The sequence below is a fragment of the Antedon bifida genome, chromosome 1 (genome assembly GCF_963402885.1).
Source record: "Antedon bifida chromosome 1, ecAntBifi1.1, whole genome shotgun sequence".
In the NCBI taxonomy this organism is placed as follows: domain Eukaryota; kingdom Metazoa; phylum Echinodermata; class Crinoidea; order Comatulida; family Antedonidae; genus Antedon; species Antedon bifida.
Window position 1 is genome coordinate 10,813,080 of NC_136226.1, and position 19,082 is coordinate 10,832,161.

At 33.8% G+C, this 19,082-nt stretch overlaps 3 protein-coding genes across 4 annotated transcripts; all 3 read right to left on the reverse strand.

Moving 5' to 3' along the window:
- Window positions 1-710: 710 nt before the first annotated feature.
- LOC144842098 (uncharacterized) lies at window positions 711-5,729 on the reverse strand. Its single transcript, XM_078698465.1, has 7 exons — window positions 4,993-5,729; window positions 4,309-4,415; window positions 3,607-3,783; window positions 3,284-3,478; window positions 2,755-2,818; window positions 2,431-2,509; window positions 711-1,781 (listed from the first exon to the last, which is right to left on the reverse strand). Exons 2-7 carry the CDS (start codon window positions 4,409-4,411, stop codon window positions 1,671-1,673), a joined length of 729 nt encoding a protein of 242 aa, XP_078554591.1. The 5' UTR covers window positions 4,412-4,415; window positions 4,993-5,729; the 3' UTR covers window positions 711-1,670.
- A 124-nt stretch (window positions 5,730-5,853) lies between these two features.
- LOC144841945 (uncharacterized) lies at window positions 5,854-12,838 on the reverse strand. 2 transcript variants are annotated; one of them, XM_078698250.1, is made up of 11 exons: window positions 12,715-12,838; window positions 12,016-12,228; window positions 11,638-11,852; window positions 10,873-11,077; window positions 10,393-10,526; window positions 9,778-10,024; window positions 9,565-9,662; window positions 9,063-9,204; window positions 8,512-8,691; window positions 7,622-7,763; window positions 5,854-7,323 (listed from the first exon to the last, which is right to left on the reverse strand). In XM_078698250.1, exons 2-11 carry the CDS (start codon window positions 12,191-12,193, stop codon window positions 7,161-7,163), a joined length of 1,704 nt encoding a protein of 567 aa, XP_078554376.1. In that variant the 5' UTR covers window positions 12,194-12,228; window positions 12,715-12,838; the 3' UTR covers window positions 5,854-7,160. The 2 variants fall into 2 exon arrangements, with proteins under 2 accessions (XP_078554376.1, XP_078554385.1); XM_078698259.1 differs by having other exon boundaries at window positions 12,016-12,231; window positions 12,715-12,757.
- Window positions 12,839-13,635: 797 nt separating this feature from the next.
- On the reverse strand, window positions 13,636-18,665 carry LOC144834629 (organic cation transporter protein-like). The gene is made up of 7 exons (XM_078689514.1): window positions 18,462-18,665; window positions 17,461-17,564; window positions 15,766-15,904; window positions 15,523-15,611; window positions 14,227-14,340; window positions 13,815-14,024; window positions 13,636-13,699 (listed from the first exon to the last, which is right to left on the reverse strand). Exons 1-7 carry the CDS (start codon window positions 18,663-18,665, stop codon window positions 13,636-13,638), a joined length of 924 nt encoding a protein of 307 aa, XP_078545640.1.
- Window positions 18,666-19,082: the final 417 nt, after the last annotated feature.

Genomic DNA, 19,082 nt, shown 5'->3' on the forward strand with positions numbered 1-19,082 from the left:
TACTACTTTTATTTATAATTATTGTGTGTATTTTTTATGTAGACCCTATTTGATAATTTCATCTTCTAAAAAGCATTTCTTTAAACGAAAAAGTAACAATCTGAAATAGGCCTACAAGAAATAAAGAGCATGATTAAGATCAGACAATGATGAATAGATGGTGAGATTATGATGATGATTGATTAAATGAAAATGATAGATGATTATGATAGCAATGCAGACAAAGGTCATCACAATCATGACGTAGATAAAATTGATGGTGATACCCATTTTGATAATGAAACATTTTGAATTGAATAAATAAATCAAGATAAAATATTCTCTAATCTAATTTATTGTATTAACATTATAGGCCTACATAATAACTGGATAAAAAAAACAGGTCTTGATGCGTGATTGGGAATTTTCTTATTTATCACAGGTGGGGAAAAGTAAAATGTGAATAAATGTTTAAATAACATTACAAAACTGGAGTCATAAATAACGTAAAACAAGTGAAAAATATAAGCTCAATTTCCCTTGCTCTAATGCGGTTCTAGGACACCTACCCCCTAGACAGTTACCCCCCGGATGTTTACCACCCGGACAACTACCCCCTTAGGACAACTACCCCCCGGACAACTACCCCCTTAGGACAACTACCCCCTTAGGATAACTACCCCCTTAGGATAACAACCCCCCGGACAACTACTCCCCGGACAACTACCCCCTTAGGACAACTACCCCCTTAGGATAACTACCCCCCGGGTAACTACCCCCCGGTCAACTACCCCCGGTCAACTACCCCCCGGTCAACTACCCCCCGGTCAACTACCCCCCGGTCAATTACCCCCTCCCTTAGGACTATATTTATGTTCAATCTTTTACTTTTGTTTACAATAATGAATAGTAATTCGTCAAAGTAACGAATTAAAATATAGTTATTAATTCCTATTATACACTGTTGCAGAGTCAGGTTGTTGAATGGTCTGGGTGGTAGTTGTCCGTCCGGGGGGTAGTTGTTCTAAAGGGATAGTTGTCTGGGTGGTAGTTGTCCAGGGGTTAGTTGTCCTACGGAGGTAGTTGTCCTAAAAGATTATTTGCCCTCGGAGTATTGTCCAAGTCCAGGAGGTAGTTGTCCTACGGGGAGTATTGTGTCAGATGTAGTTGTCCGCGGGGTAATTACCCGGGGGGGGGGGGGGATTGTCCGGGGGTAATTGTTCCTAGGGGGTAATTGTCCGGGGGGTAGTTGTCCAGAGGGTAGTTGTCCTAAGGGGGTTGTTGTCCTAAGGGGGTAGTTGTCCGGGGGTATTTGTCCGGGGGGTAGTTGTCCTAAAGGGGTAGTTGTCCTAAGGGGGTAGTTGTCCAGGTGGTGGTTGTCCGGGGGGTAAATGTCCAGGGGGTGAATATCCGGATACGCTCTAATGCATGTCCAGATTGGTATTTGATCCGCCTCCCTCTTCTTTGATTTCTTCAACCGCATTCCAAAAATGATCTCAAATCAAACATTAACTATACCGTAGGCTACTTAATTTCATTATTCCATGATGAAAGCATTTGCTTGACCATTGGATATAAAAAGGTTCCTTTCAAAAACTAAAAGCCTAAATCTTAATGGAGAACTGGTTTCTATTCGAATAATATTTGTTTTCAAATCGAAAAGAAAAACCATATCATTCCAATAGGGTAGCCTACTGATCACCGTACTTCTTTTGAATACCCATGTGCATGGCTTGTATTCCATTTACAATGATATGTCCTTCTTCGTTGTAATATTGTCCATTATTTATCGGATTTGTGTCCTACAAAAAGGAAAACGGTTTGAAAGCTTGTAAGAGAAAACTTTACTACCCAATTGCATTATGATAATGATGATGACAACACTGTAATTGGTCAGGTGTTTACTCTGCCGTAATTGTACTTTATGTACAACAATTTTTTGAGAACAATTTAATTGTCGGATTGGACTCCAGATCTTTGACGTTAATATAACATGGAGCTTGTGTTGATGGCTATGGTGATTCGAACCCAGGAACCAGCCAGCCAACTAACTGGACTACTACTCTAACGTAATTTTACTTTTATTGTACCAAATCAATCTTACAACAGGACACTGAGCTCGCCTTGCCAAGCTAACACTTCTTGATCTTATGTCTCGCTGCAAAAAAATACCAACAGTAGGCCTACTATGTACATATTCACCGCGGCACGCGATGTCAGTTAAGGGGCGTGGAAATTATCGTGTCGCAGCTGCAGATAAACTCTTTTATCTCCGGAGCTCAACATCCTGTCGTTAGATTGCCTTGATTACTTACATACTTACTTGAAGTACAAAAATGTCATAGTAGGGCAAAGCATTGGCCAATACTTAGCTCTCTGACGCCAAGCTACTTCGTAAAGTTAAGCAATAATTACCAATTAAATATATAATAGTTTTATCAATCTACTTACTATTACAGCTCCATTTACGCAATTATCTGCGACTTCAATACACTCCATTATTGCGTCACCATTAACCATTTTACACTCACTGTAAAAAAACATAATAATTTCTAAATTATACAAACAGTTAAATAACATACAGTACTGGCAAAATCACCTAACAAAATAAACGTTATATTCGCAGCACAGTGTTTTATTTGGTTATAAAGACTACTTTATCTTCGAATTAGAATAATCAAAATATCGATTCAGTTTTATTAGGTGTGGGTTACTTTAGGTAGGTAACAAATAAATGATTAAGAATTTAATTGTATCTCCTTAATTGGAACTTACCAAGCAAGACAGCCTCTGTAATAAGTTTGACCCATTCCATACGTCATTCCTCGGACGTTGCAGTCTGGTAAAATAAAACAACAAACGTGTAACATTAATATTGGTTTCCCTAAATGATGTTGTCTGTAGTGTTAAAACGTATACATAGTTCCCTTCGTTCCATTTTAAATGTCTCCTGAATCAGAAGAGTAGGCTTACACCAAGAGGTGTAGACTTGCCCCAAGTCTGTATTCATTGTCTTTTTTTTATTTATTTGTTTCTATTTCGATTTTTGTCTGAATCTCAAAATCAAAATCAAAATCAAGTAGTATACGTATGAAACGCCATATGTGCCAAAATATTTATCTTTTTACTAATATTAAGACAAAACTCCGTCTGGAACCCAGACTACAAGAGGTGTTCTATCTATACTGATTACTTTTCACAATTAAAGATTTGGGACCAGGTTTCAGTGTGGTCGAGTGTAGACCCATTTCTTTCAGCGGTTGATGTGTTTTTTCATCATCATCATGATCATTTTCCTACTTACTTGGTATACTTTTATAACACTGTTTTATTTGTCCGCAATTGAAGTCAACAAAACAGCATTTGTCTTCATCCGATGGGCAGTCCAAATCTTCAAAACAAGATGCCTGTTCTGTGCAAATTCCCCCAAGTTTCTCCATTAGTTCATCAACGTTATAGCAACGTCCGGGACGAAAGAATGGAAATCCAAGATCTTGGGCTAAATGAAAATTACACTGTTATAAGTTACAAAATAACGGATACAAATACTTCACTGATGCCACTGCCACATTAAATAAACAAAATTGAGATATACACCCAAATGGCCAAAGTATTAATGAGCTTTACCTGAAAGTGGTTTTGTACACAAATAAGTGTCGAAACACTTCGTATGCTGGCAGCATTTCATATATCCATCGCAGTCCATATCAAATTTACATTGCGGCTGAAGACCAACCTCTGCACATTCCTCATTAAAATAATACATTCCTGGTGTTTCCGGGCAAAATCCATCTTTAATCGTAGCTACAAAAAAATATTATACAAATAATGAATGTTTATGAGTGGTGTAATGGTACAAATAATGGCATGAGGTGAATGATGAAATGTTATATTTCATCGAGGCACGAGCCGAGTTGAAATATAACCTTTCATCATTCACCAAATGTACCATTACAGGAATATAAAACATTAATTATTTGCTAAATAGATTCCTGTCATTTGAATCAAATAAAACGTAGCCCTAACCTGACCTACATTTAATTCACATTGATTAAAACAGTAACATTTGGTTTTTAATAATATTATATTAAATGTTTCATTTATATGGATTTATAAACACACCTACTATAGTGTTAATTGGAATATTTTTCAAACGCGAAAAGATTTTTTTTTCGTACACAAAAAAAAGTGTGTATTGCACGCCATGTGACCCACATTTTTCCACTCAAATGACAGGAATTTATTTAGGTGCTACATAAACTCAAATAATGTATTTACTATTAGGCCTATTGCTTGAAGTAGGCTTACTAAAAATATAAAAACACCTACCTAGAAAACGAGTATTTTCGTTACCCGTTGGTGCCGTATGACAAACCTGAATTACATTCATTATTAGCAAAAACTCACAAACCAAAACACCAACCACAGTCATATTTCTAAAAAAAAGACAATGAGAGTATAAGTTATTGGATGATGGTGGTGGTGGACATCATGTCAGTGACAATCACATCACCCATAATACATGTCCACACCATGTCTTCTCCGGTTGGATTAGTACATTTTGACAACATTACATTAAATTGTGATTTAATAACCATTTGAATGCAAAAGAGCTAGTATTTTAATTTCATTTACGCATTTAAATCTACACGTTTTCATTGGAGCGATTCTGCTTAAATTAGAGACGATCGCGGTTCCCCCTTAACATACATGTCCATAACATATCCCCTCCGATTGGATAGTACATTTTGACAACATTACATTGTCATTTAATAACCATATACAGTAGTTATAAAAGCAAAAGAGCTAGTATTTTAATTTATTTTACGCATTTTAAATTTACACGTTTTTGTGGAGCGATTCTGCCCAAATTAGGGAGGAAGTCTATTGTATATATAAAATAATTTTAGTAAAAATAATGCTTATTGTCTGCTATAGACCTTTGTATACAAAATACGAAATTACAGTAAAATGATAAATAAAACCAAAAGCTTTAAAGTTATTTTAACTTACGGTTTTCGTCTTTTTGTTTCAAATCCAATACATGTTGGGCAGTCTATTCTCGTTACACGTAGATGGAAACGTTAAAGTATCGTCAAAAAATAATGAAGTTAACAATTGTGATTTGCTAATATGTTGGTGTAAAATATCAATAATCAATAACTAGTCTTTTGTTTGTCATGTTGTTATTATCCTTTAGTATTAAATACAGTACTTAGCTATGCGCATCACTGCCCATGCGCAGGAACATAATTATTAAATTACCAAGTGACGTAGGGAAAACAGCCGGTTTCTGAAAAAATTGATTCGACTAAATGAAATGTATGTTTAACTTATTTAGTGTAAAATTAAAAGTAAACTGTATACGTAAAATTTCAAATTAAAAAATAAATGTTTACATCAAAATAATACATAACTTGACTCATTAAAAAGCCTAGCACACACTTCTAATCTTCTTAATACATCTATATAAATAAAGTCTGAAAAAAATAAATAATAATAACGTTACAACTTTTAAAATACAAATACAGTTTTAGGCCTACTGATTGTTAGTATTTATAGTCTCTTAAAGGACCATGTAAAAAAACATTATTGTACTGCAGTTACCGCAGTAAATACCTTTCGTTTTTACCCTGTTTAAAGGCCCATTTACACTAGGGCGATAACGATCGACGATAAAAAGATAAATATGCATTTTTCATACCTGAAACATAAGAATTTTTAAAAGTTTTCATCCTAGCCTAGAAAGTTCTAGAACGAAAACTATTCTAATTTCTTTCGTTTCATCCAAGAAAAATGTATGTTTATCTATTTATCGTCGATCGTTATCGCCCTAGTGTAAATGGGCCTTAATGCAATATTATTTAGCAAGCCTTTTGTTTTGTTTCATAAAAGCATCTTTATTGCAGTGAATGAATCATGCATTTCTACATTGAATCATACTAAAATGATACGTTAATTGTATTAAAACAATGTACAGTAGGTACTCCAGTAGAACAATTGTTATCACCAAATAGCACATGTTAAATAATATATAATACTGTATTCGAAACAAAAACACAATGATATACATAACAGTCATACTGAATTACATAAACAGTGTAACAATAATTATTCTAAATCAAATTGGTCCACTAAAAATATTTTTTTTATAGTAAAATTCTCTGAGTAATACATAATAAAATACAATGGAAAAAAGACCACTATACTTTTATATTATACTTTTACATGCATACTATATTCTAATAATTATATTTCTTTATTAAATATGTATATACATTACTAATAGGATAAATTGAGGACTTTCTGAATGTATGATACAACACCAAACAACAGTGACCCAATTCTGGTGGTTTACATGATTTTTGATACAAACAAAATTGTTTATTATTAATATTTTCAAATTAGCTTTTTAAAAAATGGGTGTCTTGTGGAAACAATAAACAAAACATGTTGTTGTTTAGTAATTTTTGGTGAGGCACACTGCATTTAAATCTTAAAAAACATATAAGTATAATTTGGTTAGCTCCTGCATTATAAAGTAAGATACAATTTTTGCTTGCATGATACATTTAACAAATATTCTACAATGATTATTATTACACTTTGGTTAGTATTTTGGAAGCAATGTACCCTATTTACAATAGTAATACAATTAGTGGCAAAAAACATAGCTGGTAATATCATAAAGATCTTTGGGTTTATCATATAAGATAAAAATAAGAATTCCTATACTCTACTCAAGAAGAATTTGATTCTAAAAATAAATGTTCTTAAAATTATTAATTATTATAAGAATTAATTTTAGTGTTGTTTAAAATTAGGGGTGGGGGTTAATGCTCTCCAGTTATTTTCTTTTTTTATGTTGTTAGCATTCCTTGATTTGTGTAAGGAATAAGAAATCACATTATTAATCTGTAGTTTAGTAATAAATAGTTTAAAAATAGACTAAAATGACAAGGATTGGGCTATGAATGAATCATATTGCCGTAATATTTTATATTTATTATTCAAAATTGCTGATCCAGAATGGAAAAGTCCATCCCATGGGCAGGAAACTTTAAATACAAGTCTTTCTAATTCCTAAGAACAAACAACTATCTAATTTTTAATGCCCCCCCCCCCCCCCACCAAAACAAATGATTTCAATGGGTCAATTACAAAAGATACAAAATGTTTCACTACAGATTATCCATCGCGTTTGTGAATTTCAGTAGATCTACGATATCTACAAATCCTAAGTCATTGCGTAGAACGTTGTAAAAAAACTCTGGTGCTTCTCTTCTAAGGTTCCTGAAACTCTGTAAAGTGCTACCATCAAAATTGCTGAAGTTGATCGAATAACTAAAAGAAAAATACATTTACAATTATAAAATAGAAAATTATTTAATAATTCCATATAAGAATAAAACAATTGTTCAAACAAAAGTCCAAATTAATGTATGTTTGTTCTAAAGCTCTGTCTACACTAGTTTGACAAAAAGTGTGTTAGTGATATGCCCAAATATGGTAGTGATGACATCATCTTGTCCATATATGGGCACATCAAATGTTTTGTCAAATACATTTTGATAGTGTAGACAGAGCTTTAGTAATATAGAACAGTAATAATATTATTATAAAATTTAGAAAAAGTACTTACGCCTGAAGATGATTATTTTCCAACCAGTTTTGTACTTCATCCCTTGACCAGCCCATCATTGAAACTTGACTGCCTGCTGCATCACCTGATCCAGGTTTGCTGCCAAGATCCGGTATGTCAACTGCTGTCACAACATCAGAATCTAACAAAGATGTAAACTACTAATGTAAACACACATACTATAATATCTAATTGCATTTAGATGTCCTTCCTAATCTGCACACCTTTCATAATCTTTACTCGTTCCTAATCTGCATCTCCTTTCTAATCTACAACTCCTTCCTAATCTGCACACCTTCCATAATCCTTCCTAATCTGCATCCCTTTCTAATCTACAACTCCTTCCTAATCTGCACACCTTCCATAATCCTTACTCCTTCCTAATCTGCATCCCTTTCTAATCTACAACTCCTTCCTAATCTGCAACCTTTCATAATCTTTACTCCTTCCTAATCTGCACACCTTCTATAATCTAACCTGATACCCCTGACTAATCTGTAAATATTTCCTAATCTGCAACCTCTTCCTGATCCAAGTACAATATCTTCCTAACCTGATACTTACTAATCTGTAAATATTTCCTAATCTGCAACCCCTTCCTGATCCAAGTACAATATCTTTCTAACCTGATACCCCCTTACTAATCTGTAAATATTTCCTAATCTGCAATCCATTACTAATCTGCAACCCCCTCCTGATCCAAGTACAATATCTTCCAAATCTCATACCCCTTACTAATCTGTAAACATTTTCTAAACTGCAACTCTTTCCTAAAGCTAATATATCTTAACTCAACTACATACTACAACACGTACTGCCAACGGCATAACCTACCATAACTTTTAAAAATAAAATCTTTTATTTTATCGCTGCTATAATGCCATACATACCTTTTTTTGATCCAATCTGTTTGGTAAGCAACGGAATCTGTTTCTGAAAATTATATTGACCTCGGAAATCAACATAAAGTTTTGTTCCCAGGATCATTCCCAGCCAGCCGTCAGGCTTATACTGTGGCTGCATCATCAATGGAACAATTTTTTTATTTTGTTGGAAAGCATATTCAGCTTCTACAAAATACAACATACATAATATATTATACAGTGTTCAACATATAATCATCAGATCAACATATAAAATCAAGTGGTGCTTTTTGACTAGTAAAACTCTATATTCGGCTCTGCAGTAATAAGCATAATGCTATTGTAGGTGGATCCAAGGGCTAAGCCCACCTATATCTTAAAAATTACAATGCAAAAGGTAAAACATTAGATTAAGTTCAGCACTTCATTTCACCATTGTCAGGCCCTGCCGCCTCCACACCCCACCCACTGCCTCTTATATTTTGAAGCCCAAAATCCTTCGTCTGTCACTGCCTCCTACATACTTTCAGAAAGTTACGTAGCATAAAGTAGCTTTTAAAGGACTTGTATATACTTACCAGTTCTACAGTTGTGACTGTATTTATATTTCTCTGTAATGCAAATAATCACAGTGGATGCATTTTCTACAGCTGATGCCATTGCTTGCAGTGTTGAACCTTCCATACATTCTAAATCAATCCATATTTTGTAGCCGCATTCCTATCAGGGAAATATGGAAAGATGAACGAGAATTTTCAGAAATATGAATGGGATGCTTGCATTAATAGTAAAGCCTGTTTTCCAGTCGACATTAAGTTACGTTGAGTTGCGTTTAATTTTAAAATGGTTAAAGTTGGAAATAAATAATTGTAACAATGCTAATATTTACAAGTTTTTACGCAATTGTTTTTTCTTGATTATTTCGAGCATTGCTGGGACACGCGAACATCAGGTGTTGCATTTGTGAACCATTTGATTCGTCAGTTTTAATGATCATAACGTTGTAAAATCGTTGAATCCGGTCAATTCAACGCAACTCAACGTCAACTGGAAAACAGGCTTAAAACTTTACAGTCATACCTTCAAAGCATCTTTGATTTTGACGACTAAGTTCTGGATGTCCCATTGATAGCTGATCATAATATGCTTCTCATGTTTCTGGTTAGTTTTACTGGTTCCTGTACAACATAAGAAAAACAACTGATGAACAAGACTTTGGTAGTACATGTACTTTTAGATAAAAGAAAAAGAACCAAAAACAGATATCATCTACGAAAAAAAATACCACAGTACCTGTAACTTCCGTGTTCCCTTTCACTACCCACAATGCTCTTTGGGCACTGGTCCTTACTTCCTTATTTGGGCTATGGACAAGTTTTTGCAGAGCGAGTATAATATCAGTGTTCTTGGTAAGAATTGGTCGACTGTAATCTTCATCAAAAGCGAGGCTCCACACAGCCTTGATAGCTAATACTTGCTCCGTTTGATCTTGAAAATCTAGAATTTTTTTCAGAGTTTCTAATCCTTTTGCATCTATGACCTAAATAAAAACAATAAATTAACTATCTGAATTGTTAGAATGTTGTAGGAATATGTAGATCTAGTACTACTGGCCTTAGTGATGTCTTTGGGAGAAACTATAATAAATAAAATACTATTACAGTCAACACCAGAAACTTTGCCAAAACTGATTTTTCGTTAGGTCCAAAAGGTCTCAAGTTCATATTTAACATTGAAAACACATTCTGAACACATTTCCGAAAAACCAGACATATTAGCAAAACCCAAAGGTGTCTGGTATTGGGAGATTGACTGTACTACAATGATGATACTTTACTGGCTATACCGGTAACACATTTGGAGATACAGTAGATCAAACTGAGGTCAATTTAAAGCAGAAGAACTTACTACTTTACAATTTGCCTTGTTGATACATAGTCTTTCCAGACCTTTCACTAACTCACTGACGGAAATACCTTCATATCGTCTGTCTTTTTGTCGCATAGCCCTCTCACAAGATTCAATAAGATATTCCACCGTGCCTTAATGATACAATTTATTACAAACACAATGATTCAATACTGCACATTATAAAATATAAGTTAATCTCTGTACTGTAGTGAGCAACATGGTTTTGACGAACGTATTTGGAACTAAACATTAAATAACTACTAATTGGAAGGCATTGTAGAGAAAAAATTGATTATAACTGCAAATGTTATTTCAAAAAAGAAAAGTAAAGTTGAGAATGCTTTGACAATTGTAGCAAAACAACCAAAACATCAGATATACAAGAGATATTCTCAACCTTACAAATGATATTTTGCATCTTTTATTGGTTTTTCTTTTTAAATCATTCAATGGTAATGGTGATTCTCTATTACAAACCTGTGTCTTTTAATATATCCATCTGGTCCTCCTCGATAATTGCCGCAATAAGCATCATCGTCAAAGCTTTGAGGAAATCATCAAATTCCAAGTATGCTTTGATTTTTTCCACGACACATGCCTTGCGGAAGTAGACGTTCAGAGACAAAGATCTACTTAGATTGTGTAGTATACTCAGACAAGCTTTGCATAGATAATGAACGTTCTGTGAAAAGCAATTTAAATTCTTTGAATAGTTTTACCTCATACAACATACAAAAACATGTTGTTTACAATGTATAACCAACTTGCCAATATTTAGTGACATCGTCATGATTCACCATTACCTTCAATTAGTTCATTCATCATTCTTTGCCAGGAAAAAACAACATGACATTAACATAAATGGCAAAATGAGTTTTAAAATAGATTGATCGTCTAGTTTAACCCACTTTAAAACAAAATCTTGTCTGTTGTGTGTGTCACAAAAAACATTAGACTATAGTCTTTTATAGGAACCAACTCATACCTGTAGTGAGTTAAGGCGTAACATGGCAATAACTACTGTACAACGATAATAGGTTGCAATTTTGTCCAAATAATTACAGTATGGTATTTATTCATTTAAAATGCACCAAACCAATGGAACATTGTTTAGAATAAATACCCCCTTGAATAAAGCACCAAGGGAGAAAAAATAAACTCCCACATTCATAAACACTGTATTATATTTTCAAAAAACAGGTAAGTAAAGCTATGTGATGTGAGCGATTGTTATTTACTTACATTACTTTTTTTAAGCTTCTGTCTGTATTGAGGTGAATCTAATATATCAGAGCATAGCTTGACCATGCCAGCATCACCAAGAGCCGTGGCAAATGACAAACTTGCATCGCTGAAGTTCCATGAGTTATTGAAAACATAATATGCAGAAAACCACACTGCATCATTCTTAAAATAGCCATATTTTGAAAGGTTGTTGAGTATTTTTATAAACAGTTCTGAAATTTAAAAAAAAAATAAAAACAGTTGATAATACTGAAGCAAACTAAAGTCCTAGTGTGGTTTGTGTCTGTGGGGGAAAATATAGACTACCGAAAAAAATACACAGGATGTTCAGATACAATGTCTTTGTTAATTGGTTTCAACTTTCTATATACCAACCTGGTGCATTTCCTTCTACCAACGCCTCTCCAACTTCTTTTCTGTAGGCCTCAAAGTTCCAGTAGCAGTCTCCAATGTATTGCAGTTCGTTTTTGGCATCTTTAGTATTGTAACTCGTCATATTCTCTAACGCCTTTAGACTTTTCTTAATAATTTTAATAGCGTCTTCCTCACTCATGATTGCTAAGTTATTTATACACTGCTAACTAAAAACTGCTGATACAAATAAAAAGTTACAAAATGAAGCAATTACAAATAAATAAAGTTTGTGAATAAACTGCACCCACCCATCCATCATGGTATAGGCATAGGCTAGAGTAAACCTACTTACAAAGTAAAATGATGGTACAGACAGTAGTAGGCCTAATCCCTACAGTATGTTACTATGTATGATTATTAGACTAATGTCAATGAGGCATATTATTCTTATAGAATCTTTTATTACTGGCCTAGGCCTACTCTAGCCTAGACCCTAGTTATGGATCAAGCTAGTTGGCTTTACCTTATAGATTGGCCAAGGTAGGCTAGGCTAGGTAGGCCTCCTGACCTAGGCCTAGCTAGTAGGCAGCCTATTGTATTATAGCCTACTAGGCCTAGGTCTAGGCTAGGCTAGCTAGGCTTAGCCTACTAAGCTGGCTGGGCCTAGCCTACCCTAGAACCTAGCTAACCTACTAGATAAAGACACAACTGTATAAATACCTGAATATCAAAAAAATCCACAAAACACAAACAGTCATTACACACACAATTAAAACGAAAGTACTTGTTTTTATTATTTATTTTGCCAGGAACTTGCTTGTCGACGAGAAGGAGTCACGTCCGTATCGCCCTCATCGTCGACACTTTTTTTCGCGTGTGAGAATCTCATCTTGAGGATCATAAGTCTTTCTCATGATTGTTGTCCGTGGTTAAAAAAAGGCCTAATGCAAAACCTTTCGATAATTTAAAGCTCACCTGTAATCAAGCTATATAAATATTAGGTGAAATTATAAATCATGAAAAAAAAATGCTGATACTTCTTATTTTCGTGATCGTTACATCACACACAGTGCCCAGCAGACTCTTACCCCGCTATTCATTCTGTAGAATAGATATATTCATGTTCGAAAAGGATGACACCATTTAGTTTGTCGTTAAAGTTAGACTGAATGATGAACTACTGAGATATAAATTTGAAGTAGTTTTCTAGAGAGGCGAAGATTTTAAAGAAGTTAAAAAAATGTGAAATTGTAAGTAATTCATGGTATAGGCCTAAGTGATAGATTCTACTTTATTTCTCCGTTTAAAAAAATATTGTTTTAGATACTATTTCTAAAATTAAAAATAAATTGTCATTAGTAACATTATTAGTTTGCTAAAACACACATACTGTATATTTATATATTCAACATAAATATAAACCTATAGTAGTTTTATTTTTTAATTAGCTACAAGTACAACATGTTACTGCTATACATAGCCTATTCCCTTCTATACATAAATGTTTTGAACACATTGCTTAGTTTCACGGCGATTTTTATCTAGATACAACTCAAACCCAAACGAATTTAACTAAAGCTGGCATGAGAACCAACATAACGATTTAATCACTATTTCAATAACAAATTTCTAATTTTTTTTTCAAGTATTGGCTGCTTGCATCTGAAGACTTTCAAAATCTTTATTCTCTCTTATGTTGTTTTTCCTGTAATAATAATACAAGCATAAGTTACACGGTGTCATCGGTAATAGACTAAAAGATGCGGAGAAAACGTAAAAGTAAAGAACCTATCGCTAGTGGGAACCACTACTGTTCTTACCTCGTAATCATTTCAGCTTCTTCTATAGTCTGCGGAAGTGGCACATTTAGAGTTTCAGGCAGATGTAGTGCCACTAGTCCAGAAGTCACTGACGTAAAACTGAACGCCACCAGCGGCAGAGGTACCCATACTTTTTCGAGAAAAAGAATCTGAGGGGCAAGCATCCCAGCCACTCGTGAAAAGAGGGAGCATATTCCTAAACCGGTGCTCCTGTAAACACATATACAAATACGTTGTAGTCAATATGTGACATTTATTGACACAAGTTACAATGGCAGCAAAAGAAGCGGGTGCTTGTTATTTTGGATTTTACAGACCATTTACACAGACCAGACAACATTCAGGAACATATTAATATTATTTTACGAACTTATCATATAGTATTACTGTAAAGTAAATGTATTTAACTTGCCTAATATTCGTTGGAAAAAGTTCAACAGTATATATATAAACAATTCCAAATGCAGATGTAATAAAAAACTTGCCAATCATTGCTAAGATGTTCTGAAAGCCACCAGTGTTACCGCTGAAAATGTACAAACATAATTATTCTTATTATTCTGATTGTCAGTATAGTACCGTTTATGTATGCTCGATTATAATCCAACACACTAATTTAGGTTAAATTGGGACACTATTTGGAATCCATTGTTGATTCAATTACAGTATAATTGAACCCCACCCAAACTTTCGTACCCAGGCAATCATGGACTAGTACAGAGTACCATAAGACGCAACCACCAACCACCATATTTGGGAAGGTTGTGACTGTCCATTTGAGGTTCACACGACATGAGATTTTCAAATGTACAGCTTCCATTAAAGATGTATTGTCCTCCAAAAACATGAAAAATAATAAATAATAAAATCAGACTTTAAATAATTCATTTTGCAGTTTTAATAAAGTTATTCACTTCTGTAAAAAAAAAATCAAAATAAAAAATTATTTCACTTATAAAGAGACAAAAGAAACGTTTAATTTTAACCAAAAACAATTACCTGACAAGACAATTTAAGAATATTTTGCTTTAAATCACAATTTTTTATTTAAATCATCTTTGTTTCGATCCAGTTTTGGTCAAAGTGAATAACTATTACGTGACATTAAAATGGCATATTCAACAAAAAATGTGAAAATTTTTTTTTTAGGGGGACACATATATTAAGTACAACGTTCTACAAACAAATGGCAAACTGAGTTTCCAAACAAAAGTTTGAATAGACTTTTACATCGAGCGCGCTCTGGTGTTAAGTGACAGACTTGAACAGTTTCAATAGAGCATGCGCATCGATGTGGACCGAATCTAGACTTACGAATCCATATATTGATGAAACAAGCAACACCACCAGCAACAAGGGTACCTTCTAGTGAACATCGTCTGCCCAGCTTCTGAATAAAGAACCAAGTGAACAGGTAGGCCAACAACTCGGTAAAACCACCCAAGAAGGTTCCAATGTATACGTCGACGTTTAGACCCTCAACACCATACGTCAAACCATAGTAGGCAAGGTTAACGGCAAACCTATTTTAAACATTAGTTTAAGCAAAATTTAGTTTTAGTTGGAATCCATCAAAAATATATATCTGATGTGGCTGCAATGACATGACATTACACTTTTACCTTTTTTACTTTTTCGGTCACAGAGTTTTAGAGCGGAATAAATGAAAATAGTTTTAATACACAAATAAACAAGAAATGTGTCGTACCAACTGTATGTGATGTAAACAGTTTTTCTTCTCATCTGTGGATATCGAAGTATAATCAACGGACTAGTCTTGGTACTTTCACTTGAATCCTATAATAAAAATCCATGCGTTTTACGTAACATTTTGTTTTATGTTACGCTCATAATCTTTGGTTCTTGTTCATTCCGTGTTTACGGTATGAACGCGTCTTAGACTCTGCTAATAAGATGACATTTTGTCAGCGAAATAAATATGTCAACTTACACATCCAACTTCTAAATTGTCCAATATGTCATCCGGTAAATCTCCAACCTTATTTCTTTTTGCAATTTTTTGAATAACAAGTTTTGCTTCTTCAGTTCCCCCTTTGGCAATAAGCCACCGAGGTGACTCTGGAATAAAACTGTAAAAATGATCAAATTAAGTTAGAAATGAATTACTATATTACCTATCAGCCATACAAATATTATAATACCAACTTTGTTTGACCATTTTTTAATATTTATACGAAATTGTTACCATAAGTGAATTAATTCACAGAGCTAATAATCACATGTTGCTCCCTAAACAAAGTCTTAAGTTTTTCGGATTTGAGTTGTTTTTTGTTTTTTTTCATAAGAAAAAAAACATTTTACACGATTTTAACATTATGACCCTATTGTACTATAGAAAAGGCTACAGCTTCAACAGCTAATTATATTTCCTGTTTACATTCATTTTAAGCTTTCCGTTTTTAATTTATAAAATACAATTATAATATATTGGTTTTTACAAGTAAAGCAACAGCAGAGGGGAAAGGGAAATGCTGAAAGTCATGAGAAGCTTGTCCCATGATCTAATGAAATAAGCAATCGGAGCTAACATCATTATGCCAAAGCACCAATAGATCGTCACAATGGTAGACATCATGGCTCGTCTAGATGGAGCAACTAATTCCGTAACTGAAAATAATAACAGAGAAAAAACAATATTTAAATATAAATTGTCTGTATGGTATTAAATTATCGGGACAGTCTACGAAATATATTGGAAATGTTCATTGTATGCCCGTGACGAAAATTATATTATGTTTGAAACTTTAACATTTAACATTAAAATATGATTATATTATTTACCAATTTAGCTTGAAAGGTCGCGACATTTACAGCGTGTTGTTTTACCAGGCATAATACTGAAGCAGGGAGACAAACCTAGGCCCCATGCATATTGTCCTTGCATGCACACAATGCATTAACATGATTTCAATACTGTCCTTCATTATGTCGTTCTATTTTTTTTCTGTCTCAAGTCTCAATTTTGCGTGAATGTGTAGTACACTGTGCAGTATTATACCTATCATCAGCTCTGAATATACCATTTTAATTGTATTTGTTAAGTTGGTCAATGGTTTAAAATATGAATTTTAATGATCTTTAATAAAATATTATCCTACCGTATGTGAAGATTGAAAAATATAACCCAATATTAGATATTCCGGTCAGGAAGCGGAAACTCGCATACATCACATATGATTTCGACAGACTGCATACCATCGAGAATGATAAAGCCAATGCAAAGCCTAAAAACACTCCTTTTCTTCTTCCTAGACTAACAATTGAAATTTATAAAATGTAAGTAGTGTAACAAAATGCAGCAGTCGAAGAGTACGGTACTTATAAGTTTGAACTACACTCAAACATGGATTAAGGAATAGACTCAAAATCGCATATAATTAGAAGACTCGCTGAAAATCGCGAAAACCAATATTTAAACAAGAGCAATCCGAGAGTTGCAACATCCATCAGGAGTAACAGGTATCAAGAATCGTGATAAACATTCTTCTTGTATAGTTACGGCCTAATATTAGTAAAATAATAAAAAGTGGTCCAGAATTGTTATCCTGGTCAAGATTGCCTTCAAAATTGAATGGCATGATACTATTATGAAGGTACCGAATTCTTTCATTTATTTAAAACTTACAAATCACAAAGAAGTCCGAATAGAATAGAACCAACAAAGAAGCCTGCTAGGTACAACGATGACGCCAACGACACCAAATAACTGTCTTCGCACACCAGGTCAAACTACCAAAATATAATGCATATTATATAAATATTTATTGTTGACACTAATAAGGCATTGTTAGGATGTATTGGAACAATTCCTGAAATATAGGTAACAATGATTTTAGAATGATTGAAAATGTTCATCTGGTTTGAAGATACGATATTTAAAAAAACTATTTTGACAAACCAAAATTAGTTACTGACCTGACTGACAGTTTCAGTGCTCTTTTCACGAACTGTCAGTCAGGTCAGTAACTAATTTTGGTTTGTCAAAATAGATTTTAAAAATAATGGTTTTAGATATTGTATATTATAACATAATGTGTGCTGAAAAGGCCGGTAAGTATAGAGGCCTACTGTTGTGCTCGTTCATATACCAAGGAAGAGTTAATTACACTCTTCCCTGGTCATACAATGATATAATTTTGAAAGATTGAAACCTAGCCTAACCTATAACTAAATCAGTTTTAATAGATGTTTATCTAAGGTTTTTTTACAAAGTATTCACCACGAGCTAAACTTTATTGTTCATATACACAATGACAGTTTTGAATATGAGGTACTCCAACGCAACCGTTTCTAAAATCTAAAACTAATCTCTATTTCTACACAATAGAGCATGCATTATGGGAGACACAGTGACTTCAACCAGTCTTTATGCCAATAGTTAATATTGTAATAACTTATCAGTTTGTATATTTAATACATACGCCATATGGGCTAGTATGTTATTTCTATAGTTTGTTTTTCGACCAGCATAAAGATAATACAATAACATACAAGCCAACTTAGTGTGTGCAAAAAAACAATGTTGACATTCATTTATATCTACAATTCAACATTATATCTATTTAATGTATTTATGGTGTTTTTTATCTATAAAACATAATCCTCTTTTCTTGAGTTTTGTCCTACCTCTTGACGAACGTAAGCCCATCCATGTTCACAATCAATCAGTTCAGTCGTATCATTTGCATACATTTTACGTTGTGCTTCATTGATTAATAGTGTCCCCTCATCATCTGGTGGAAGACTCATGCTATCGTTTGTATTCCAGCAATCACCGAGATAAAGTTCGCTACAATTAGCTTCATATGGAGGCTTGCAATGGTGATCCATAGTCCCACTGATAAACACGGTTGATATATTAGTAAACGAATTCAAAAATATAAGACAGCATATTGACAATGTCACCAGTTTGTGATAGAGACCATATTCACCAATGTATTTAAAGACGTTATCAAACTTCATAGTGTTATTAGATTGGTACTTATTCAACAACCAAACCTGACGCTACTGATCCCTGGATAGGATTGGTTCTGTTGTGTGTAGGCTACAGTTGTTTCAAATGTTAGTTATTAACACTAGAGGGTGAGCTCGCTTCGCTCGCTCCCCCTCTAGGAAGTGTAGACGATGGTTCTCGGAATGATAATGTTCTTCTTTTACGTTTTCTGTCGGTTACCATTATTGAAAATGCTTGACATTCGTAAAACTAAACTATTCTGTTTCACAGTGTCTTAGATGATTAATAACATT